The sequence below is a fragment of the Ictalurus furcatus genome, chromosome 8, assembly GCF_023375685.1.
Source record: "Ictalurus furcatus strain D&B chromosome 8, Billie_1.0, whole genome shotgun sequence".
Classification (NCBI taxonomy): Eukaryota; Metazoa; Chordata; class Actinopteri; order Siluriformes; family Ictaluridae; genus Ictalurus; species Ictalurus furcatus.
The window spans coordinates 7,026,138-7,052,801 of record NC_071262.1 but is presented as its reverse complement, the minus strand read 5'-3'; the positions used below and the strand labels follow the sequence as shown (position 1 = coordinate 7,052,801).

The 26,664-nt window shown below is 37.6% G+C and overlaps 1 protein-coding gene across 2 annotated transcripts in view; it reads right to left on the bottom strand.

Moving 5' to 3' along the window:
- The window catches only part of ablim3 (actin binding LIM protein family, member 3), a 109,538-nt gene extending 87,512 nt beyond the window's left edge, over positions 1 to 22,026 (bottom strand). For both annotated transcript variants that reach the window (XM_053630458.1, XM_053630457.1), the window contains exons 1-2: positions 21,149 to 22,026; positions 14,254 to 14,391 (exon numbers count right to left, since the gene is read on the bottom strand). In XM_053630458.1, the coding sequence (XP_053486433.1) occupies positions 14,254 to 14,391; positions 21,149 to 21,155 (145 nt within the window). In that variant the 5' untranslated portion in view covers positions 21,156 to 22,026. The remainder of the gene's footprint in view (positions 1 to 14,253; positions 14,392 to 21,148) is intronic.
- Between the last annotated feature and the right edge of the window lie 4,638 nt (positions 22,027 to 26,664).

Here is a 26,664-nt window from a genome sequence, read left to right as displayed (position 1 = left end):
TGGGGATATGAAAATGTAGTTATATAAACCTTAAATGGTTTTAAATAAGAAGCAAATCACAGTGATTAATACTCATCTCATTCAACTTCTGATGCACGGAACATTAGTTAGTTTTAATCCAGTGCTTTTAATGTACAGAAAAAAAGAAGCAAATTATAATGGAGAGCTAAGTGAAGGATAAGAGAGAGATAAAAGCAGAAGCACAGAGCAGAAGTGGAATGAAAACATTTCTAAGCTTCACTAAATCCTAGTCACATTCCCTCATACATTCATGTGCTGATACGTTCTGCCCTAAAGCTAATGCCTACTCATACAGCAGTCAGTCCAACAGGAAAATCAACTGCTTGACAAATATATCATTTCAAATTAATGAATAAAACACAACTTGTCAAACTTAGTTACACACCAATGCTTTCTGTTGTGTGAAACAAGGAATAGAGAAGGGAGGAAAAAAGGACAAAAGAGCAGGACAGCTGAGTAATGTTGGGCCTAATGGATTCTATATCTCTACTATATCTCTATATCTCTCACCACTCTGACATGATGAGAACATGCAAAAGTCCGCACAAAAATAGAAATTCAAGTGCAGGATCGAACCTGCAGCCCTAGAGCTGTGAGGAGTCAGCATTACTGCATCACTGTGCCACTGCATCACTCTTAATATAAGACAATATTATGGCAGTCGGAGTCTGGTTTTGGCAAAGACTGTAATGGGACAGGGAGATTGGGGGATGAAGGAGAGGGTTAATTAGTGAGTGGGCTCACCTGGTCATGCTGATTGTGATCTCTATATAACCCATGTCCTTTCTTCATGACATGAAAAACTAAACTAGATTTAGGAAGAAATATGTATTGTATGAATCCACAGACTCTACTAATGGTGAAGACTAAAATAGATATGCCACAAATTGCATAGCACTAAAGGCAAGGCAGCGAAAATATGTACTACAATTATTCTAAATATATATATATATATATATATATATATATATATATATATATATATATATATATATATATATATATATCTATCCCTTACAATGGATCAGTGCCTTATAGAGGGCGGAAGGGTTTGCATGTGCTAATGACGCTGAGAGCTATGCTGTCGGGAGTACATACTCCCAGAAGGGCCACCCAAGGCAGATAGGTAAAAGCTGAAGCACCAGACTAAATCTGATCCATTCGCCAATACGCATTGGACAAGCGCGGCGAATTGACGTCCATTCCTGTTGTATGCTGACACAAACAAAATCATGGCCCTTATTCCCCGGAGGCCAGCGAGCACCTACCTACGGCAGTGGGAAGAAAAGCTCAATGTCAGAGGGTGCTATAAATCGCCAGGTACATTTAGGCTGCTTACAGACTCTGAACCTAGGAACGCTAAATATTAGACCTATGAGAACAAATGACAGACTCGAAGAACTAATGCTTGAACTTGAAAACATCAATTGGGATATAATAGGTTTGGGTGAAATTCGGCGCAAGGATGAAGAAATTTTGAAGCTGAAAAGTGGTCATATCCTTTACTACAAAGGCAACACATCAGATAGAACTAATGGAGTATGATTCCTAGTAAACAAAAGACCCAATAACAATGTGGTGTCATTTGAAGGAATATCAGATCGAATATCAAAACTCACGGTTCAGCTAACCAAAAGATATACAATGCAAATCCTGCAGGTGTATGCACCAACTATTAGTCATAATGATGAAACGGTCGAAAGATTCTATGAAAATATTTGTATGCACCACAATAATACCACAAACCATTTCAAAATAATAATGGGAGATTTCAATGCGAGAATTGGCGATCATCGAGAGACGAAAATTACTGGTCAACATGGTTTTGGAACAAGCAGTGAACGAGGAACCAGACTAGTCGAATTTTGTGCTTCTGAGCAGCTCTACATTATGAATTCATTCTTCAAAAAGAAACCAATAATGAAATGGACTTGGGAAAACCCAAAGGGAGGAAAAAGCGAAATCGACTATATCTTATCAAACAAAAAAGATATCTTTAAAGATTGCTGCCCTATCAACCGATTCAATGTAGGGAGTGACCATCGTCTAGTACGTGCTAACCTAGGAATAAACTACCACAAAGTACGAACAAAATTAACTCAACAAGTATCAACAAAAGTCAGTGCAGAACAATTATTCATAAAACAAAAAGAGTTTCAACAAAAACTATCCAATAGATTTGAAATTTTAGAAAAATTAAATGATATGGACATTTCATCTCAGAATGAGCTCATCACTCAAAACCTGTTAGACGCTGCACATGAGACGGCTCCACCTACAAAATGCAATAAACTCCAAGGATATCGACGAAAACCAAACAAATGATGAACAAGCGAAGAGAAATGAAACAATCCAGAATAACTGACAAAATCGAATATGTGGAACTGTGCAAAACAGTCAGGAAATGCATCAAATCAGACATTCGAAGGTTTAATACTCAATTAATCACCAAAACCCTAGAAGAAAATCTCAGCCTGAAAAAACTGAAAAGACGACTCATATTTGCCAAAAAAACTTATACCATCACTGAAACTGGAAGATGGTTCCCACACAACAACCAAACAACAGTTGATGGATAGAATAAAATCATTCTATTCAGATCTGTATAATGATGATACCCCATTACCCGACCTACCCAATCCATTTTAAATTGTCCCTGACATACTAGCAGAAGAAGTTGATTGGGCTATTAAAACAACTAAGAATGGAACAGCAGCAGGACTGGATCAAATCTCAATTGAAATGTTGAAAGCAGGTGGAGAACCCATAGTTAAAATACTTGCTAAACTTTTTACTACCTGTCTCAACAAATATACAATACCTGACCAATGGAAAAACGCCGATGTCATACTACTGCACAAAAAAGGAGATGCTAAAGACCTAAAAAATTACCGTCCAATAAGCCTTCTATCTATAATTTACAAAATTTTCACAAAAATCATCAACAAAAGATTTGAATCGTCACTAGATTTTGCACAACCATAGGAACAAGCTGGGTTTAGGAAAAATTTTAGTACATTAGATCACATACAAGCCCTTCAACAGGTCATTGAGCGCCACAATGAGTTTAATCTACCACTTTGTCTGGCTTTTGTCGACTATGAAAAAGCTTTTGACACTGTCAAAACTTGCTCAATACTTCAGGCCCTACAAAACCAACTGATCAATCCGGTTTATATAAAAATCCTGAACGAAATCTATAAAAATGCAAAAGCTACAATTCAGTTAAATGATGATAAAGTGGAAATCAAAATACAAAAAGGCGTCCACCAAGGAGATACCATATCGCCCAAACTTTTTTCGGCCTGCCTAGAAGAAATCTTCAAAAAACTCGACTGGGAGGACAAAGGAATCAAGATCGATGGTTCCCACCTCTCCAACCTACGTTTTGCCGATGACATAATTCTATTCTCAGAAACCCCAGAAGAACTACAACAACTACTACTAGACTTAAATGAAGCAAGCAAATCATCAGGGTTAAAAATTAACCTACAAAAAACCCAAGTTATGTTCAACAATAGGGTTCAACCAATACCAATTAAAATACAGGGAGAACTATTGGATCAAGTAAACAGTTACATATATCTAGGACAAAACATATCAATGGAACTGAATGGCCTTGACGAAGTCAACAGGAGGGCAAGATCAGGATGGCAAACTTTTGGCCGCCTCAATTTCATCTTCAAACACAACTTTCCTCTATTTCTCAAAAGAAAAGTGTTTGATCACTGTGTTCTCCCTGCTCTTACCTATGGATGTGAAACCTGGACCTCAAATACTAAAATAATTCAAAAATTAAGGGTCACTCAACGAAGCATGGAACGCCGCATGCTAAACATATCGCTATTAGACCATAAGACTAGTGTGTGGGTGCGAAGTCAAACCAAAGTAATGGACATAATCAAAAGGGTGAAAACATTAAAGTGGAAGTGGGCAGGACACGTAGCAAGAATGAAAGACCAAAAATGGACATCTGCAGTCCTAAATTGGACTCCACTGGAAGCCAAACGCCCAAGAAGAAGACCTAAGGCCAGGTGGGATGACATCAGAAAGTTCGCTGGAATCAATTGGCAACAAAGGGCACAGGATCGTAGTTGGTGGCGGAATTCAACAGAGGCCTACGCCCTGCAGTGGGCCGAGAACTGCTGAAGAGAAGAGAAAGAGAAGAGATATATATATATATATATATATACACATATATATACGTATATATATATATAGAGAGAGAGAGAGAGAGAGAGATATATAGATACATATATATTAGAGCTGCAACAACTAATCGATAAAATCAATAATCGATTATGAAAATGAAAATTGCTATCAACAAATCTCATTATCAATTATCCGTAGGAAATTTTTTTAAAATATTTTAATAATATTACATATATATTTTTTGTTAAATGTATCAAAACATATTCAAATGAGAGGTTTTAAAATTAATCAATTTGGTTATTCCCGTGCATTCACAAATATCATGTTAGCTGAGCTGACGATCGTTCATTGATGTATTTATTTGAAATTAATTCAGAGATAATTCAGAGAGTCAAATTAAATGTCACACCAACAATAAAATGTAAGTGAACCTGGTATTTGTACCAGTGGTATTTGAACCAATCCCTGGGGAATGACAGGTTCTACCAATCAACCAGGGATATATATATATATATATATAGTATTTATGTATTACTTTTTATAGATGCAAAAAAAGCACGGAATTAAACTACAGTCCTAAATGAATAATATATATTCTGGTGTGTGTCTGTGTGTATTGGGTTCTTTTCAGTCTTATATAATTGGACAAACAGTGGTGTAAAGTTTTAGTCTTAAGTTTATATTTGTAATACTCAGTTTGTGGATTTAAGTTTAAATAAATGAAAAAAAGGCACTGGAAGTCGAATCGATTAATCGAATAATCGAAGAAGAAGGAAAAGAAACTGCCAACTAATCAATTATGAAAATAATCGTTAGATGCAGCCCTAATATATATATATATATATATATATATATATATATATATATATATATATATATATATACACACACACACACACACAACAATCTTGACTTTTCGACTGGAAGTTTGCCCCCCCCCCCCATCCGATTAATCGAAGAAGAAATAAAATAATAATCTGCCAACTAATCAATTATGAAAATAATCGTTAGATGCAGCCATATATATATATATATATATATATATATATATATATATATATATATATATATATATACACACACACACACACACACACACGCAGCAATCTTGACTTTTCTGGTAACAACGATTAAACGATTATTAGTTATAATTAGGGATGCACCGAATGTTCGGCAACCGAAATTATTCAGCCGAAAATAGCAAAAAAAAGGACTTTCGGTGTTCGGCTGTAAATGAAAAGGCCGAATAAATTTGACCGAACAATGACGTTTTTGATGACGCAACGTGCTCTTCAGATGTTTACTGTGGACACGTGCGTTTGTTTTTGTTTCTGTTCCGGAGCATGTTTCTGTCAGGTCGCGAGACGTAAGGGAATAGAGTACGGAAGCAGGTAAAGACGTATTTATTTAAGGGCAAGCAGACAAATCCAAATTGTAATCCAAAAAACGTAGTCAAGACAGGCAAAGATTTCAGGTGAGTGCCAAAGAGGCATAAACAGGGCAAAGCAGGAATCAAAGTCGCGGTCACAGAAAACAGGGTCACAGCACAAAATAAGAAACATGAACAAGTACTATGGACTGGGAACGGAAAAACCAGCGGGGACTAAATGAACTAATCTATCATTTAAACTAACTAAATCTATCAAGGAACATAACATTAACAATGTATCTAACTATACTATATATACTATAATACTTCGCGAGGTGTACAGGGACACGAGCGGTATATATCCCAAATATAATCGGCCGTATATAACCGAATATAACCATTTTTTGCACTCTTGTCAATGCACTTTTTAATGCAATTTTGTTGTAGGCTTCAGAGTGTTACATTCTTTCAGCAGTCAGTTATAGGCCTACCATAGTCTATTCAAGGGGGGCTCAAAGATGATCACATAAAAATATTTTTATTTTACTAATTTATTTATTTAAAGTTATATTGTGCCTTGTTGGTAGCCTATGCCTGCTGGAATGATAAAAAAAAAATGTTCATCGTCAAATAAATATTTTGAAATTGTAGTTTTTGTAATTGATTTTTTTTCTTTGAAAAGCACATTTTGACTATTTAATTTATGCAGTGGTGAAAAAAATGGCAAAATAAAGGAAAAAAACACAAAAAAAAGTGTTCGGTATTCGACCTTCGGATTTCTGCCAAGTTTTTCATTATATTCGGTTTCGGCTTCGGCCAAGAATTTTCATTTCGGTGCATCCCTAGTTATAATAATAATAATAATAATAATAATAATACCGTTTATAGATATATATATATATATATATATATATATATATATATATATATATATAGATAGATAGATAGATAGATAGTAATACTAGTATTATTATATTATTATAAGGTTCGATGTGTTGTGCATTCTGAGACGCTTTTCTGCTTACTGTGGTTGTAAGTGGTTACTTAAGTTACTATAGGCTTCCTGCCAGGTTTAACCAGTCTGGGCCTCTGACGTTGTACATCCTAAGGAGTTTCCACCTGCAAACCTGCCTTTCGCTGGATGGTTTTTTTTGTTTTTCACACTATTCTGTGTCAACACTAGAGACCATGAGATCATTAGTTTCTGAAATACTCAAACCCCAGTTTCCACATTCTGATTTGATGTGAATATTAACTGAAGTTCTTGACCTGCATCTGCATAATTTTATACACTGCTGCCAGATGACAAGATAATTGCATGAATGAGCAGGGGTACAGTTGTTCCTACTAAAGTGGAGCTTTTAACTAATAGCAGTGAGGGGGGGGGGGAGCAGCTAAATATATGCATTCTTGCATTATCTTAAAAGGGATCAAAGGAATGTAAGGATAGATTGATATCACAGAAAAAAAATGCTGTGTGAGGTGACTGCCTCACTTTTATCATCCATACATAAGTCATCAGCTTGTCTTTGGAAACAGCAAGGCATTCAATCCATGTGTAACACATTCCTCTGAACCCTTAGCTTGTTAAAATTATTCCTAGAAATGGGTCTGTGTAAGAACAAATAAACATTAATGTATTCTGACAATGTGGACCTAGTCTCACTGAACCAAAATCTACTGTGAGTAAAAAAAACACAATTACATTTGTTATCCACTAAAACATGTGTTCTCTTGACTCCCACACAATTAGTTAATAAGGCTCAGTCTGAACAAGACAACCAACACAGAGAGAGAAAAAGACAGCCACATCAGAATGAATAATCAAAGAACGGGCGAATGTGGGGGATACGAACAATCTGTCTATAGAGATCTGCCTGTTGAAAGTCCAGTGTGTAGGGGTACAGGCATCCACCCGAGGGCATGCTCCCTGCTATAAAGTTTTTTTTTTTTCTCGTTTCTGTCATTTTAGCATATTTTCACAATCAATTAAAAAAATAAAAGAGCATCACATCTTGAACCTGACACCCTGTAACCTCCTTTCAAATCAGGACACTCTGACCTACAAAGTCTATTTAATGGTGAAATGCCAGTCCATCGTAGGGCACCATGCACACACACATTTACACACTCATTCACACTTAGGGGCAATTTAGTGTAGCCAATCCACCTATCTGCATGTTTTGGAGAGGTAGGAGAAAAGGATAACCTGGATGAATGTGTTGGAAATCCTAAACATAGCACCACCGTGCTACCCTGGGGTAATTATATCACAGTATTTAGTCGTTGGTAAATACTGTGATATAATTACCCCAGGGTAGCACGGTGGTGCATTGGGTAGCATTGCCAATTCACAGATCCAGGGTCCCTGTTTACTGTCTATGTGGAGTTTCATATGTTCTCACTGTGTTTGCGTGAGTTTCATCCAGGTTATCCTTTTCTCGTACCTCACCAAAACATGCAGATAGGTGGATTGGCTACACTAAATTGCCTCTAGGTGTGAATAAGTGTGTAAATGTGTGTGTGCATGGTGCCCTACAATGGACTGGCATTTCACCATTAAATAGTACGGATCTGTTACTGTGTACAGTGTTGTGAAAAAGTAATCCTGATGTCTTCTGTTTTTGTGTATATCTATAGTTTTAGATCTTCAAATGAAATACAACATAAAACAAACACAACCTGAGTAAACACACAATACAGTTTTTTATTGAAGCAAAACAAAGTTATCTTACACCTATCACCAATGTGAAAAACAAATTGCCCCCTTAAACTTAAAATCTGGTTATGGCACCTTTAGCAGTAATTACTGCAACCAGACACTTCTGATAACTGGAGATCAGACTTTCACAGCGCTATGATGGAACTTTTGACCCACTCTTCTTGCAGAGCTGCTTTAGTTCAGCCACACTGGAGCATGAAGTGCCCATGTAAGGGCCTGCCACAGCCTCTCAATTGGTTCAAGTCAGGACTTTGACTAGGCCATTCCAAAACTTTAATTTGGCTTTTTTTGAGCCATTCAGAGGTGGACTTACTCCTATGCTTAGGATCATTGTCTTGCTTCACAATCCAGTTGCACTTGAGTTTCAACTTACAGACTGAAGACCAGACATTCTCCTTTAGGATTTTATGGTAGAGAGCAGAATTCATGTTTCCCTCAATTATGGCAAATTGCACAGGCCCTGAAGCAGCAAAGCATCCCCACAACATCACACATATGATGTTCTTTTTGTGGAATTCTGTGTTTGGTTTATGCCAGATGTAACGGGACCCCTGTCTTCCAAACAGTTCCACTTAAGACTTATCAGTCCACAAAACATTCTCCCAAAAGTTTTGAGGATCATCAAGGTGTGTTTTGGCAAAATTCAGATGAGCCTTAAGTTCTTCTGGGGTAGCAGTGGTTTTCACCTCACCACTCTTCCATTGATGCCATTTTGTCTTTCTGATAGTGGAGTCATGAACAGGAGTAATGAACTTTTTTGATGCAAGAGAGGCCTGTAGTCCCTTTGATGTTGTCCTTGGCTCTTTTGTGACTTCCTGGATAAGTCCATTATTATAAGTCCTAGATGTCTCAGACCATTATTTCATCTTGTTTAAATTGCGTATTGATCATAATATTTGCCCCTCGTACATTCACGTGAGCTACTGCACACAGTTTTAGCAATAACCTACCAGAGACATCAATTATATTTGGATCACCGTCTGATTTATTTATTTATTTTTACATTTATGGAATTTGGCAGACGCCCTTATCCAGAGCGACTTACATTTATCTCACTTATACAACTGAGCAATTGAGGATTAAGGGCCTTGCTCAAGGGCTCAACAGTGGCAGCTTGGCAGTCTTCTGAGCTTCTAATCAGTAACCTTTAACCTTTAACCACTAAGCCACCACTGCCCAAAAACTTCTGATCCCAAAGAACTTGATCAAGCGACTGAATGCTTAGAGTCAAAGCTCCACTACACTCTAGATAGGGTGGCTCCACTCAAAACAAAAATTATTAGAGAGAAAAAGCCAGCACCCTGGTATAACGATCAAATGTGTACCTTAAGATAGACTACTCGACAATTAGAACATAAATGGTGTCAAACCAACTTGGTAGTTTTTCAAACAGCATGGAAGCAGAACTATAGAAAATCTCTTAGTGATACTAGAAAAGTCTGTCTCTCCACCTTAATAGAAGATAACAAAAACACTTCCAGATTTCTATTCAACACGGTAGCAAAATTAACTAGGAATAAAAACACCACAGATACAGGCACAAAATCATAATCATGATATAGCAGCGAAGATTTCATGAATTTTTTCATTGGTAAAGTTAAAAATATTAGATGTGAAATTCAGACAATTAACTTAAAACCAGACAGTTTTATAACTAACCCTGTAGATAATAATATAGCAATATCATATCATCGATTAGAATGTTTTAATCCCCTTTGAGAGTCCGAACTAGCTTCATTAATCTCTTCAGCAAAATCATCAACTTGTATTCTAGCTCCCTTACCTATAGATTTCTTTAAACAGATTTTTCCAGGAGTAACCCAACCCCTTCTAAAAATAATAAATTCTTCCCTTAGCACTGGCTAAATCATTTAAATTAGCAGTTATCAAACCTCTGATTAAAAAAACTGTCCGTGACCCCTGTCAATTGTCCAACTACAGGCCAATATATAGACAGCAGCTATGCTCGTACCTACATAGGAATAACGTTCATGAAATGTATCAGTCAGGTTTAGGCCTCATCATAGCACAGAGACAGCACTGGTTAAAGCAGTAAATGCCCTACTACTGGCCTCTGATCAGGGTTGTGTCTCCTTGCTGTTCTCCTTGATAGACTACAAAATGTTGTTAGTATTAAGGGAATCGCCCTCTCTTGGCTCAGGTCTTATTTGACCGATCGCTATCAGTTCGTAGATATAAATGGCAACTTCTCAGTGCATACCGAGGTTAATTTGATGTTCCACAAGGTTCTGTTTTAGGCCCACTGCTTTTTTACTTTATATATGCTATCTCTGGGTCAAATTATTCATAAACATGGAATTAGCTTCCACTGTTATGCTGATGATACACAGTTGTATGTTTCAGCAAAGCCAGACAACAGACAGCAGCTTAATGACATTGAGGAATGTGTAAAGGACATTAGACATTTGATGCTTATTAACTTCCTTTCACTTAATTCTGACAAGACAGAAATACTTGTACTAGGACCCCGTGTAACTAGAAGTAAGCTTTCTGATTACATAATTACTCTGGATAGCCTTTCGGTTTGTCATGTGCAGCAGTAAAAGACCTTGGTGTGATTATCGACTCCAGTGTTTCATTTGACGCTCATGTAGATAATATTACTAGGATAGCCTTCTTTCATGTCAGAAATATTGCTAAGATAAGAAATATAATGTCACTACATGATGCAGAAATATTAGTTCATGCTTTCGTCACCTGGATTATTGTAATGCCTTACTGTCTGGATGTTCCAGTAGGTGCATAAACAAGCTCCAATTAGTAAAGAATGCAGCTGCAAGAGTCCTTACTAGAGCCAGACATTATGACCACATCACCCCTATCTTATCCACACTGCATTGGCTCCCAGTAAAATTTCGCATTGATTATAAAATACTACTATTGACCTATAAAGCACTGAATGGTCTCGCGCCACAGTTCCTAAGCAAACTTTTTCTTCTATGAGCCTACTTAGATCAAAAGATGCAGGCTACTTGTTGGTACCTCTAATAGTGAAGGCTACAGCAGGGGGAAGAACTGTCTCTTACAAAGCCCCACAGTTATGGAACAGCCTTCCAATTAGTGCTCGGGACTTGGGACACAGTCTTGGTGTTTAAGGCTAGGCTGAAAACATATTTGTTTACTCAAATTGACTTTCTTTTACGCAAAGTAGACAGGAATATCCATCACGGAAAAGTAAGCATACCTAGCAATCTCTCCCTCTCTTTACCTTCCTCTCCCTCTCTCCTTTTGCCAAGCCACACATGATTTTATGGAGATTGCCGGAGATTGCCCTTTCTGCTCTCCGGACTATCCTGATCCATCCTGATGCCCTACTTCTGGGTGGAGCTCTCATCAACTGGAGGCTACAGCCTGGAGATTGCTTAGGACGGTACAGCTTGAAGTACCATGGAATGGTTTTGGACCTCAATTGCACATGGACATTCTCGCTGTGGTTGCTGGGACTACGGTTGCTGCTATGGCCTTAGGACTACAATTACCACATACAATTTTGCATTCAAGTCTCCTTTAGTGAACAGTGGACTAGATCAACAAACAGACTTCATATAAAAACCATAATGAACTTTCTTTTACTTTCACACTATCTGCTGTTACCCAGATGAGGATGGGTTGCCTTCTGAATCTGGTTCCTCTCAAGGTTTCTTACTCATATCTTCTTAAGGAGTTTTGCCTTCCCCCCATTGCCACTGGCTTGCTCAATAATGATAAATTCACACACTTAAACATATAAACACAGTATACAGATTTTCTGTAAAGCTGCTTTGAGACAATGTTCATTGTCAAAAGCGCTATACAAATAAAATTTTATTGGATTGAATTGAAGTATTTCATGGGCTCTTGGAGGAATTTTGTAAGGGTCACTACTATGCTGAGTTTTTCCATTTGGAGATAATGGCTCTCACTGTGGTCCTTTGGAGTACCAGGGCCTTTGAAATAGTTTTGTAACCCTTTCCAGACTGATTTATTTCAATCACCTTCTTCGCCATGGTGTGTTGCTGGGCCATTCAGAGGTGAACCTTTCAACCAACTTCATTCTGTTGAAAAAGTTCTATTTAAGTGTTGATTAGATTGAACAGGGATGGGAGTAATCAGGCCTGGTTGCATCTAGTCTAGCTGAACCCCATTATGAGTGCAGTTTCATTGATCCGGGGAATTAGTAACTACGGTTGCGAATACATTTTCACACAGGCCCAGTTGGTACTGAATAACTTTTTTGCTTCACTAAATAACATTACCATTTAAAACTGTAAACAGGCTGCCTTTATTTTATCTTAGATTTTGCTTTAATTTCTGAAACAATTTAGTATGAGTTATACACAAAAACAGAAGAAATCAGAATGGGGCAAATACTTTTTCACAGCACTGTATCAAAGTTGGAGTCATTATTAGTAATGAAATGTAAGACTGGTCTCAGACTGTATTTCCCATATTTTGATCAACTTGTGATGTCAGAGGACACACTATATGGAAAATGATAATTTGGGATCAATTAAATCCATTGTAAATGATATAAACCTGGGTTAACATATTAAATACATTTTACTAAATACATTTTTATAAAAGATACATTTAAATTAATTAAGTATTGAGGGAAGGGTGGACAGAAAGTAGGAGAGAACAAGAGGATGAATGATATTGCTGAGCAAGTTCATGTGTTCCAAGGCAACTTCTCATGTAAAAACAGTAGGAAGGTGCTATAATCCCAACCCCTTTCTTGCTTTTGCTCCATGCACCTCCTCTCTGCACCCTTACTTCTTTTCCAAGTTTTGATATAGAATGTTCCCATTGGTGGTTACACTCCTATTGGTTTAATACTGTTGACACTAACCACCAACCAGGGTGCCCCTTCACACAGTTACCACAGCAACCATTCAAATGCAATGTCAGCATGGAAGAAGCAGTTTGAAGACAGACACTGGAATATATGGCCAGCCACACAAAACAACAAAGCTGCAATAAAAGAAGCTGTAATCTTCCAACTACAATTTGACTGTTTTAATACCTAATGAAATTTAAATTGAACAATGTGTTACACTGGACAAAATTCAACCTGAGGTGATTTGATGGCTTCAAAAATGTCAGTGTGCATTATTCTCTGCCATGCATGCGTATGATTTTCGGGCCACCTTATTCAGTTTCCAAAATTTTAATTCTTGACCACTGCAAAAAACAACGATAAATAACAGCATGTCTGAAACCATGGAGCATCACTATGATGATGTTTGGAAGATGCAAGAGCAGAGGATCCCATTATTCAACATGTCTCTGCTTCAGAACGCCTGGGAAACAGACACACACAAACACTATGACAGTCCCAAGAGCACAGCCAAGGAAAAAAATGGTTATTTAAACATCTACTCACTCAAGGTAAAGAGCTAAGTTGAAAGTATGGCATTTTCTTATAGTTGTACAGAAAACTAGAGATTGCCCATTATCCAAATTAACAGTAGTGGCCAAATATATACTGTGCATTATAACCTGTAATACCTGTCGCTAATAAAAGCTGCCATTTACTTTTCACTAAAATTAAAAACAAACAAACAAACAAACAAGGAACACAGTGGGGAAAAAATTAACTTGTTTGTTAGGCTCAGTTTCTCTAATCAACATAAGACATTGTAAAAAATTATATTACAAAAGTTATATACAAATAATTTTGAACCAAGAGTAACAAACTGAATTAAGAATTTAATTACTTTTTCAGTTGTTGTGTTGTTTGCACTCACACCCTGTGTAAACGCAAGCCTGCCATTGGGAGGATCCCCAAGTATGTGAAGTGGATAATTTGTGCAGATTCCCAAAAATACTTATTTTAGTAATTTTGCTAATTTTTTAGATTCATTTTAAAATTGTATTCCTGTAAAACCTAAATATATGGTAAAGGTTAATAGGACAGCTATTGCATGTATTGGATCAAACATGAGGCTTAATAAATCAGTTAAACACTAATACAGTAGCAACTCCTTACCTTGACAGGTGAAACATTTGACGTGGAAGTGGATGCTCTGCACTCGCACAACCTCCCCTTTACACACCTCTCTGCAGCGAAAGCAGCGGATAGGTCCAGGGCTGGGCTCGTTGCCATAGCAGCTCTGTTGATGAGGTACTGTTGGGAACAGTAGAGATGCCACATTAAGTAAATTCTAGCAGAAATTAAGGTTAAAGAAGCATAGGTACTAAAAGAAAATACCCATGTGTGTCTTTGGGACCTTAGAATGCATCACAAGCCAGCAAGTGAATCAGTTATTGTGAAACCACTGTGCCAAGTCTTTATTTTGAATTGGTTTGATCTGGGAACCTGATTTTGATATTTATAATAAATATTCTACTTCAAAATACCCCTCGCCCTACCTCAGTAAAATGTTTCAATATGCTGGCGTAAGCAAAGATAAAATGAGGTGTTTCCTTTGCCTCCCTAGAAGGCATGAACTCCGTGGAGTTTGAAAAAGCATGCTGAGGTAAGATTCGCATGCACTGGCTATGTTTAAGTAGATGGCTTTTGCTAATGTCAGGTTAGACAAGCATTTATTCCAGTAGCTAACATAATTGGTTAGGCAGCCAGTCAGATTCTAGATAAAGGTAAATATTGGTTATTTTCAAGATATTTCCCTTCTGATTAATTCATTAGTAACCTACATAGTGTTAGTCATGCATATGTGATGCATGTGTGTGATTTCAGTAGATTCTGATATAGTTTATGCTTCACTTATGTGCAGGCCTATGATTGAAAAAAAGATGCATACAACACATGTATTTTTATTCATAGTTCACTGAGTTGCTGATAAGTAGCTGTATATTATTAATACAAATCAAGTACATGTGTTAATTTCAGAAGCACACTAAATGTAAAACTGATGAAGCACGTTTCTCTATTTGACATGCCTGTTAAACTCCAGGTGAATAACATTTAGTGTATTCTAATAAATAGGCACTCGGTCCACAAGACAGTTATATAGGCATAATACTGAAAGACACCAGGTGTTATGCTCAACAAATCATTTGGCAAATTTCAAAGTATTGAAAAACACTACTACGTTCCACTGACTCTGTAAAAAGCCACTGAGCAATGACCCATTAATATGATCATGCTCCCACAGAGACTAGCAATACTAGCAATATTCCTCTGGCAGTCTCTGGACCTGGACTGCTGACATTGTTTTTGCATTCTGTATTTGACCGATCTGTGACAATATTAGTCAATTACACACAAATAACACACAAATACAGCATACTTTAAAGGGAGAGAGAAGCCACAACTCTCCATTCTGTGTCTCCAAGTACTGCATGCAGTTTCTGTAACATATAAGAGATGTAGGTACTAATTGAACACTTTTATATCCAATTTAATCAGTCATTTCTCTGTTGAGCTCTAAATACTTCAGGACAACTCCGGGGCATTTGTACTATCAAAAGAATTTCGTAAGCAGGCTTGTTGTAAAGGTGGTATCCTAAAATGGTATTGAAAAGTGTCTGGATATTTCCCACAAATAGTGTACAAGAATACGTACTTAGTTTTTCCTATAATGACTGGCCTGTAAGTTTTTTATACACACGTGCGCATATATAGGAATATTAACACACCATTTTAGGGCCATTGTTTAAAAATAAATAAATCAATCAATTTCAAGAATAAAGTTGCAATATTTGAAAAATAAAGTCATAATATTTAGAGAATAATGTCATACTACTATGACAAAATGGTACATCAAGGGACACTGAGGATTTGGTGAAATTATCATCTCTTTTGCTGAAGGAGAAAAATGCAGGCAGTGGTCAGCTTCAGAGTAGGGATGGGCGATATCTAATCTTTTGCGATATACCGTAGAAATTCTCCCCACAGTAAGAATTAGTCTTCAATAAGAACAAGTATGGTGGAAGGCAGACATGAAGCTGAGGAGGAGTTTATCGCTAAATGAGGAGCTACCTCTACAATCTAGAACTGGTTTGGTTACAGAAAATCAGTTTTACTTTTAGATTAATGTTTGTGTTTCTGAGTCTCGCAAGACTGCATGCAGCTGTCACTTGTAACCAAAAAAAGGGGTGAATGGTACTATTTTTATATCATCACTGATTTTGTTATCACAATAAACACCAGAAAATATCGTGATATAGTTTTAAGTCCATATCACCCATCCCTACTTCAGAGCTATCGATGGTTACATCTAAACGTCCCTAATTGCCCGAGTTTTCATATGGACTCATACAATACACGTAAGACTTAGGGTCAGTCCCAAACTTCCTCCAAGTTCAGCTGAGTTTTTCTTCTAAATAAACACAATTTCTTGCACAGATGTTTAAAAATTCTAGTACTATTAATTATCTGGTGCAGATGCAACAGAAGCTCCACAGTTATGGAGCAGCCTTCCAATTAGTGCTCGGGACTCAGACACTGTCTCAGTGTTTAAGTTCAGGCTGAAAACATATTTGTTTAGTCAAGCTTTTTGTGAATAGTTTTTTTTCTTAGGTAAAGGAGCAGATCTAGAGGGCTCACAGGCATAGAGTGTTGTGGTGAACAGGTATGTTTGGATGCTGTCACCCCCCCACCCCCACTTTCACGCATTCACCCAGGTTTGTTAATGTTGGGGTTACCTTCTGGCTCTTCCTTTTAACTATGCTGTCATAACTATTCTTGCCAGAGTCCCTGCTTGCAGAGTACATTGTCCTTCACCATTACGGAACAATAAGCATACCTAATAATCTCTCCCTCTCTTTCCCTCTCTCCCTCTCACTTTCTCTCGAGCTACACATGATACTCCTGAGATGCCAGTGATCCTGACCCCTTCTGCTCTCCGGACCTGCCTGATCCATCCTGATGATGCCCTACTTCTGGTTGGAGTTCTTAGCAATTGGAAGTCACATGCTGCTGCTGAGGATGGCCCCACATGGTGCAGCCTAAAGATCATTGATATTGCTGAGGATAGTACCACTTAAAAACCATATGATGGCTTTGGACCTCAATTCATATGAACAGTTATGCTATGATGGCTAGGATTGCAATTGCCACAGTTTTGCACTCAAGTTTCCATCAGTGAACAGTGAAGAAGTACAACACAACAGACTTCATGAAAAAACTTTAATGAATTTTCCTGGTTACCAAATTTGGCCATGTAGTATTCACATATTTATAGAAGGGATTTACTTATTTATAATCACACTATTGTTACCCAGATGAGGATGGGATCCCTTTTGAGTCTGGTTCCTCTCAAGGTTTCTTCCTCATATCGTCTCAGGGAATTTTTCCTTGCCACCTTCGCCTCTGGCTTGCTCATTAGGGATAAATTCACACATTTAAAATCTATGTCCTGAATTTATATATTTCTATAAAGCTGCTTTGGGACAATGTCCATTGTTAAAAGCGCTATACAAATAAAACAGAATTTAACTGAATTGAAAGTCTTACTGAAAACAGACAATGAGTTATCCATGTTATCTATTACACAAAAGCATCTAAATTTAATAAAATGTTAATTTGACTAATTTAGACTTTAAATTGAGACATTTTGACAACAAATGTATAACAAATTATGATCTGCCGTCACTTTTTTTATTTTTTATAATTTACATTCTCAATATGTGTTCAGGAAATTATAAAAGATAAAACCACTCCAGATAAGCTTGTTTAGCACTTTGGTAATGAAGAGCAATATTTAGCACAGGACCACTGACTACCAGCCTAAGGTGTAAGGTGATAACCATTGGGCTTAAAGGACTGTGGCTATTTCTGCACTGAGCTGAGAAGACTCCAAGAAGATTACAGTCAAAGAGGATTATATGAGAGTGGAAGAGACACACAGCCAGAGATGAGAGGGTGCATTGTAAACAAGGCAGAGCAGAGTTAACTGTGTGCACTTAATATTAAAGCATGAAAGTTCCTATATGCAGTCTCATCAAAGTAATATACAAATGACAAGGGTGGAATGAAAAAAACTTTTATGCGAAAACATGTAGATAATGCTGCTTGTTCAGGATGTCTTCAGATTTTTATAAATATGACACAGGAAATGTTTGCCACTCAGATACTTTGCACCAGCAGTTTGCACCAGCATACCAATGGGAATCCGACATGAAAGTACATAAGTATTGGTTCATCGGAGGTAGGATTAATGTGGCAGAAGTGAAATTCACCCATTGTCTCAATGATCACTCAAACCAGCTGATTCAAGGTCATACAAAATGAGTTATGTTCTGTTAGCTCAAGGACGAGCCTTTTGGTTGCATATCCGTTGCTTGCAATAACTGCATCAAACCAACAATCCACTGATGTCACCAAAATGTTACATTCTTCTTTTGTGATGCTTCTCCAAGCTTGTACTATAGCTTTTTTCAGTTGTTGTTTGTTTTGTGGTTTCTCCCTTCAGTCTCCTCTTCAGCAGGTGAAATGCATGCTCAATTGGGTTAAGGTCTGGTGAATGACACTTTGAAATGACATTCTCAGTTAATGGGGCTTGCAATAAGTGAATTTAATTCAGCATTATGCCCACAGCATTACAATCATTTCTACTTAATAACAATTCTAGCAGTAGTAAAATGAGTGTACTAAAATATTGCAGCCCTTTCTTGTATGTGCAATTATTATTATTAATACTATTATTATTAATGTATTTATTTTTTACAAAATTGTTTCACCTGCTTGTATGAAAAGCTGTGCAGAGTGGGAATTTGAACCTTTCATTTGTGAAATGAAGAGAGACTGGTGGCACAGAAAGAAAAAAATTGTAATCAATATAACCATTTGTTTAACAAATAAATAATATAAAGTCAAAGTAGTAGGCCGGACAGAGTAGTAGGGGTTCACATAATTTTTTTTCTTCAGTCCTACACTCTGTTCTCTGTTATGCTTTATGTTCTGCAAAGTAATACAAATACATCAATGTCATATTTCTGTGGACCAAGCAGAGCTGTTCATTTGTTAGAATGTTCCTTTTTTGCCAAAAGCCAGAGGACTGACACATTTCCCCCTTGCCTTCTGTCCTAAGCAGCTTTTCATTCAACCGCAGGCTAGTGACAGTCTTTACATCAGCTGAGAGGGAAGATGCCTTAAACAGAGTAAATTTTTCAGGTTAGCTCCAATCTGCTACTGCTTAACCAGAAACCATGTTCTCTCTTGAGTGTGATAGGCCAGGCCAGAATCAGCTGAGAATGGAATTCAGCATCTCATTACAGATATGCCAGACATGTGATGTCAAAACAAACCAAACATTAGCCAATGTTGGAGGAAGAGCCAAACAGAGCCAAGAATAGCATCATTCAAGAGAAAATACAATATAAAAATACAACTATCAGCAATAATTAGTTAATTAATAATAATTACTCCCTCATTCTGAAGTGGGAGAGAAGTGGTAGATCTGTGGTTATGATGATACACAACTAACTGGATGGCTGTAAATTCAAATCCCATGACAGCAACTGCTGGGCCCTTGAACAAGGCTTTTAACCTTCAACTGCTCAGGTGTATGCTTGGGTTTTGCCTCATTGACTATGATTACATCAAATTCTGTTCTGTCTATATTCGGTTACAGCCATATTTCGAATATGATGTTTACAAGTGTACAGGCATCGGAATTTTCTTGTATACATGGTTGCTGTAAGTATGCCTGAGTTGCCATTCCTAAATACCTAGCCTACAGCTAACCATTTGTTAGTAACCACAAGTCCTTGCAGACTGTGCATGCACATATTTCTCCTTTCAGTGGATTTTCTGAATAAGGTGTTTACATGCAACAAATTTCGGATTAAAACAGGCATATTCTAGGGGTAGGAATCTGAACTTGGGGAATCAGAATATTGTCCTAATCTGAATCGAGCAATCGGATTCAGGGGTTTACATGACTCAAAACTTACTAGAATATTGCCAAATTCTGATTAATAACAGAGTATTGATCATTAGTCACTAGACTGTAAAGTATGATATACAGTAAGTGTTTACATACAGTATGTATGTAATCATTGCCTGTTATTTTTAACATTTTTTTGTACCAAAATAAAACTGAGCAATGCCTAAGCAATTACAATATAAGACAAAAAGTGATTTTGGTCAATGTTATTTGCCCTTAAACCTGGTTCTGACCATATTCAATGAGTAATCATGTGCCGAAATAACATTAGACTTAATAAAATATATATTGTTTAAGCAAAGACATACTCTTTAGGGGGAAAACTCAGGTGATATTGGCTGAAGATCACACTAATTACTAACTCGTTAAAATGTATTGAGTTAACAGAAAATATACGATGATTCTAAAAATGACAATAATTTACTTTTACAGCAAACTTTTTTTTTAAATTAAGGTAGCCCCCAAATTTGGATCCATCCATTTTCTATACCACTTATCCTACTGGGTCACAGGGAACCTGGAGCCTATCCCAGGGCGCATGGGGCATAAGGCGGGGTACACCCTGGACAGGGTGCCAATCCAGGGCATAATCACATACACATTCACACACTATGGACACTTTGAACATGCCAATCAGCCTACCATGCATGTCTTTAGACTGGGGAAGAAAAGCCCCGCAAAAAGGGGAGAACATGCAATCTCCGCACACACAGGGCGGGAATCGAACATCCAACTCTAGTGGTGTGAGGCGAACGTGCCTACTAAGCCACCACCAAGTCACCGTGTGACTCTAAAATAGAAAGACTTCTGAACTAAAAAAGTACGGGCTCTGTTACAAGCTGAGAATAGACAGAGAGGAAAGTCATATAGAGTGAACGATGGCTACTAATAACGTGCTTTTGTTTTCTCTCCAGTGCAATTTTATTTGTAATTTCACCTCAGTTTATAAACTGCTTATTGGTGTTCCTTTACAGAAAGTTAATCATCGCACTGCAGTCTCGCATCAGAATGATCGCAGTATCTACTCACCGCTCATTGTGCTGAGAGAATTAACATCCAATAATCCGAGGCAATGTTTAAGCAGTACTGATGTCGAAGCTCGACAAAAGCACCCGGATTAAGGTTAACCCCGAATAAGGTTTAAAAAAAAACAAAAACAAAAACCGTAGCATTGTCTCCATAACGTGACATCAAATCCTTGAGAAATGGAAAGACCGGTCTGTCCCCGCGCTGACTGAAGCGATTTCAGCACGCCACCTCTCACTGTGACAGCGTTTAGTTTGAAGACAACAAAATGGCTACAATTAAGCTGCAAAGTCGCGTAGTCATATTCCACGCTATTTATGTTGTTATTCGCGCTGTAGTAGAGTTCTCGTACAGCGTGCTTTAGTGGGAGATGCTGCGGGGAGTGATCGCCCTCATCTCGGGGGGAGTGACGTCACACCGCACATTGGCGCTGTAGAGTGCGAGCGCGCAGCATATTTCTTCACAGCGCGTGCAGGATGTACAGATTGTATTTGGTGCAGGAAGAGCGCAGCAGACCAATGTAAAGGAGGGCTGGGTTTTTGCTCACCACTCCCAAGCATCATTTAGATATACAGCGCCCCCTCCTGCGCTGCCCGAATAAATACATTGCATTTTGAAGTCAACTGTGTGTACTGATCAATATGTGTGTACATTGACATGCATGTTCATTAGTGTCATATGATGTTATTGTCAAATTGGAGTGGCTCGAGATTGATGGGTATACTTTGCCTGTCTCAACTCTACCACGGCAGAAAAACGATTTTGAAGATAAAAGCAGCATTCTTGAGCTAATCAGTGACTAATGTTGGAATTCATTAATTGGATTGCTTGAAAAATCTACTAATATATCAGAATATATTCAAATATAGGCTTCCCAAAGTTTACACTAAATTTAACATATCAATTATCTTCTACTATTTCTTTTTGATTTTGAGTCGTGTCAGCAGTTTTAAGTAAAATAATCTGCCCCTGATATATTTACTCAAACTTGAATTGCATGCTGAATTGAGTAGTATTCATAGCCATTAATCCAGTATACAGCAATTTTCTTCATCTTCATTTTTGCATTAATTGAGGCCTAGGTAAGTTACATTAATATGATTTGTTAAAGTGTGGTATTTGTAAGCTTTGTGTTGAAGTGGCTTTTATTGTCATTTCAAACATATACAGCTGGTACAGTACACAGTGAAATGAAACAATGTTCCTCCAGGACCATGGCGCTATATAAAACAACACACTAACCACTGAACTAAATAAGACCTACATCCGAGCTAATGTAATGTTAATGCAAGCTAATGCAATGTTAGTATGTTTGAGCAACGTTACAAGCTCCAACATACCTGCTTCTTAGAAAGGTTAAACCAACCTAACAGAACTGTTTGTAACTGATATAGATAAGCAAAGTTCGTCACAACAAATTTTGATGTTGGCTTGAAAGTTTGAAACTGTTTCATAAGCTTGAAGATAGTTTTAAGTTGAAGGAAAGAATGAAAGAAAGATAGAAAGAGTGACAGACAGACAGAAAGACAGACAGTTACTAGTAGAAAGATGGATGACAAAATAGAGTGATACAGGGAGAAAGTCAGATAGCTGGAAAGAGAGTTTTATTAGTAGAAAGACAGAAGGAGTGAGTGATACAGGTAGATTGATAAAAAAGAAATACAGTGCCCTCCACTAGTATTGGTATCATTGGTAAATATGAGCAAAGAAGGCTGTGAAAAATTGTCTTTATTGGTTAACCTTTTAATATTTTGTTTAAAAAATTCACAAAAATGCTACGTAAAACAATTAAAAAACATAACACAGGATTATCAAAAAAAAATTATTAAGTATATGTGTGCCACAATTATTGACACCCCTGTTAATTCATATGAGAAAAAAATATATTTGAACTATATTCACACTGATATTTTAAATTTTTTTAGTACACCTGGGTGACTAAGAACACGAAATTGTTCAGCCATTACTTCCTGTTTCACAGGGGTATAAATATGAGGTAACACATAGGCCAAATTCCCTTAGTCATTCATCACAATGGGTAAGACCAAGGAATATAGCTGTGATGTGTGGCAAAAGGTTGTTGAGCTTCACAAAATGGGAAGTGGCTATAAGAATATAGCAAAAGCATTGAAAGTGCCCATTTCCACCATCAGGGCAATAAGTAAGAAGTTCCAGTCAACTGGAAATGTTATGAATCAACCTGGAAGAGGTGTGTCTGTATTGTCTCAATGCACTGTGAAGAGGATGGTTTGAGTGGCCAAAAAACTGTAGACATTAGTTGCGTCTTGGGGTCAGAATGTCTCCAAAACTACAATCCAAAGTCACTTATATCACCACAAGTTATTTGGAAGGATTTCAAGAAAAAGCCTCTACTCTCATCCAATAACAAACTCAAGCATCTTCAGTTTGCCAGGCACTACTGGAACTTCAAATGCAATCGGATTTTATGGTCAGATGAAACCAAAATAGAGCTTTTTTGGCAATAATCGCCAGACGTGGTTTGTGCGCACACAGAGAGGTAACCATATTGAAAAAAACCTCATGGGGATGAGGTATTTTTCAATATGGTTACCTCTCTGTGTGCGCACAAACCACGTTTGGCGATTATTGCCAAAAAAGCTCTATTTTGGTTTCATCTGACCATAAAATATGGTGGTGGCTCTTTAATGTTTAGGACCTGGACATTTTGTTAGGATACATGGCATCATGAACTAGGACTAGAATACATGGATCATGGTAATTATTTGATATCCATGAGAGCAGAGTATTTTTGTGAATTTTTTAACAAAAGATCAAAAGGTTAAACAATAAAGACAAATTTTCACAGCCTTCTTCATTCATATTTACCAAGGGTGCTAATATTAGTGGAGGGCACTGTATGGAGAGAGAGAGAGAGAGAGAGAGAGAGAGAGAGAGAGAGAGTTAGAGAGCGGCTGGTAGATTGGTAGAGAGGTGGATGGAGAGATTGTGTGGCATTGATAGAGATATAGATGAAGTGAAAGTCTCTGTTACAGGTATACTGACACAGTGAGAGGGAGAGAAGAGGTGCTTCAGGCCTTGTGCACGCAGGTGTATGTGAGTTTTGACAGTTTGAGCATTCTGAACCAGGCTCTGAAAATTCCATTTTTGCTCAGCTTTTTTGTTCCACTGAGGATGTCGCTCCGCCTCTATGCCTTGCTGAGGTCACTGCCCTACTTCCCTGTCTTGCCAAGGATGTTGCTCCGCCTCTGTGTTCCGATGAGGATATCACTCCACTTCATGGTCCCTTTACGGACGTCCGTCCCCCCGCCCACCCTAGCTGATGAATTTACTCTCCCACCCACCCCTGTTGGTGGCACAGCACTGCTCCCTTTTTCGGCTGGGGATGTTGGGGACGCTTCTCCCTTGGGCCTCGCTGTCGTTATTGCTTCGGGTCCCTCCAACTGGTGGTGCTTCAGGAGCCTTAAGGAGGGGAGGGGGGCTCTGTCACGCAGTGGTTACAACGTGGTGTGTATCGGAAAAAATTGGCATTGTGAGAAAACTGCTTTTGATTTGATTTATTTACTTTAGGTCATTACCGACTAGAAGAAGAACCGAACAGTTAACATGCAAAAATTACTACTACTGTTTTATTGCCAGCTGCTGTAGGCATCACATTTATGCTGTGGTGAATTCCGACTCTCCTTCGCATACAAGTGTGGCTCTATATTGATTAGCAGTCTATTTATATTTGTGATTACTGATGATTTAGTAAACAATCAAATAGTCTGCACAATGATGCAATAAGTTTAGCCCACAACTATAAACAGATATTACAGTCATTGATGGTGGTGTTACTCCACATACACAGTACATGTTCAATAATACAAAGTATAGATAGATAATGACAACATGACAAATTATACTAATCTATTCCTTTTCAGTATCCTGAGCCGGAGAACCCAAAGGAAGTAAATCAGGGATGCATGGGGAGAACATGTGAATCTCCACATAGACATTAACCTAAGGTCAGGATTGTATAGTGAACCCTGGAGCTGTTAGGCAGCAGTGCTAGCCACTGCGCCACCGTGCATTGTTAAATATACGATTCTTTGTTTACTAGTTAAACGGTTTCCTTTTGTTCAGATATAAATTGGGTAGACCTTTTAATTCTCCAAATATATAAGTAAAATATACACGATAGTAGGGCTGCACAATTAATCGGATATCGATCGCGATTACGATTTTGACTGCCCACGATTAATTGAACATGATCGACTGCGATATTGACGTTTAAAGTTCGTCCTCCCCTCATAGAAAACTCCGCTGTTTTCTCCACTCAAATCAAGCGCTTCTTAAACTTACAGCCACTCACATAGAGCGGTGCAGGGATGACGTCATTTTGTAATGCCAAAACCCAGAAACGGTAGTAGCATTTTAACGCTCGAGCTGCCAGTTTCGCTGTGAGCTCCAGCGCTTGCGCGAGGGGAAATCATGACATTAACATGATGCTAAATGGCAGTACAGAGGTTGTCAGGGAAATTAAACATCATCACGCCGAACAGGAAAAAACTTTGCAGATAAACTTAGGGCTCTATGTGCGACCATTTCACTCGCATTTGCGACTGAAGTAATTTGTGCGACTGTGAATAAATATTTATTTGCATAGTGCGAGTGACCTGTTCGGAGTTGTGTAATACAATCGGAATAAAAACTACAGGAAGTCCAAAATGCATCTATACCGTGCAACAGTTACTTTCACACTGCTTTTCATCTCCTCAGTCAACCGAACAAGTGTGTAAATACTGCAGAGAAGCCATTATGATGACGAGTAACACTGAACATCATCTGCTTCAGTCAACTCTCCAGATCTCACAACCTCCATCTTTTATTGATACCGCAAAATGACCTGAACCTGTGACATGCTCGTGTAGACGTCAGGCAGAGTAAATTAATAATAATGCTAACTCTACAGGGTGGGTTTAATTCAAGCCTCTTTATTAAATAATTCCTCACCAGTCATAAGCAAGAGTAGAAAATGTTCAGAAGGAGTACGTTGCTGCTCTCCTTCACGCTCTTCACTAACTATAATACATAGCGTATTCACTTCATTTAAACTTAGGGTTGCCAGATATCAATAGAAAAGTCAGCACCAGTTTCCATGTTTTTATTTAATCCCCCAAAGAATACAATATCATCAGCAGACATGGCAACACTGTACTGGGGAACCGATGTAAAAGGAACAACTGATAAACAAACAAACAGAAAACTAATCAAATGTAAAGACATAAAATGTGCTTAGTTATAAATAAATGATTTAATATAAAAATAGATATTATAATAAATTAATAAAATATAAATAAAATGAGAAACGAAATAATGTTTAATTACTATGGGTTGCATTTAATATCAATTTGACATTAAGCTTAGTAAGCTATCTCCTTAGAAGGCTATTAGCCTTTTTCCTAATATGTTTCATTTTTGTATTAGTCTACTTTTAATTAGGACTCTTTATTGTTTAAGATATTTAAAAATAAATATTTTATGCTTGTTTACTTATC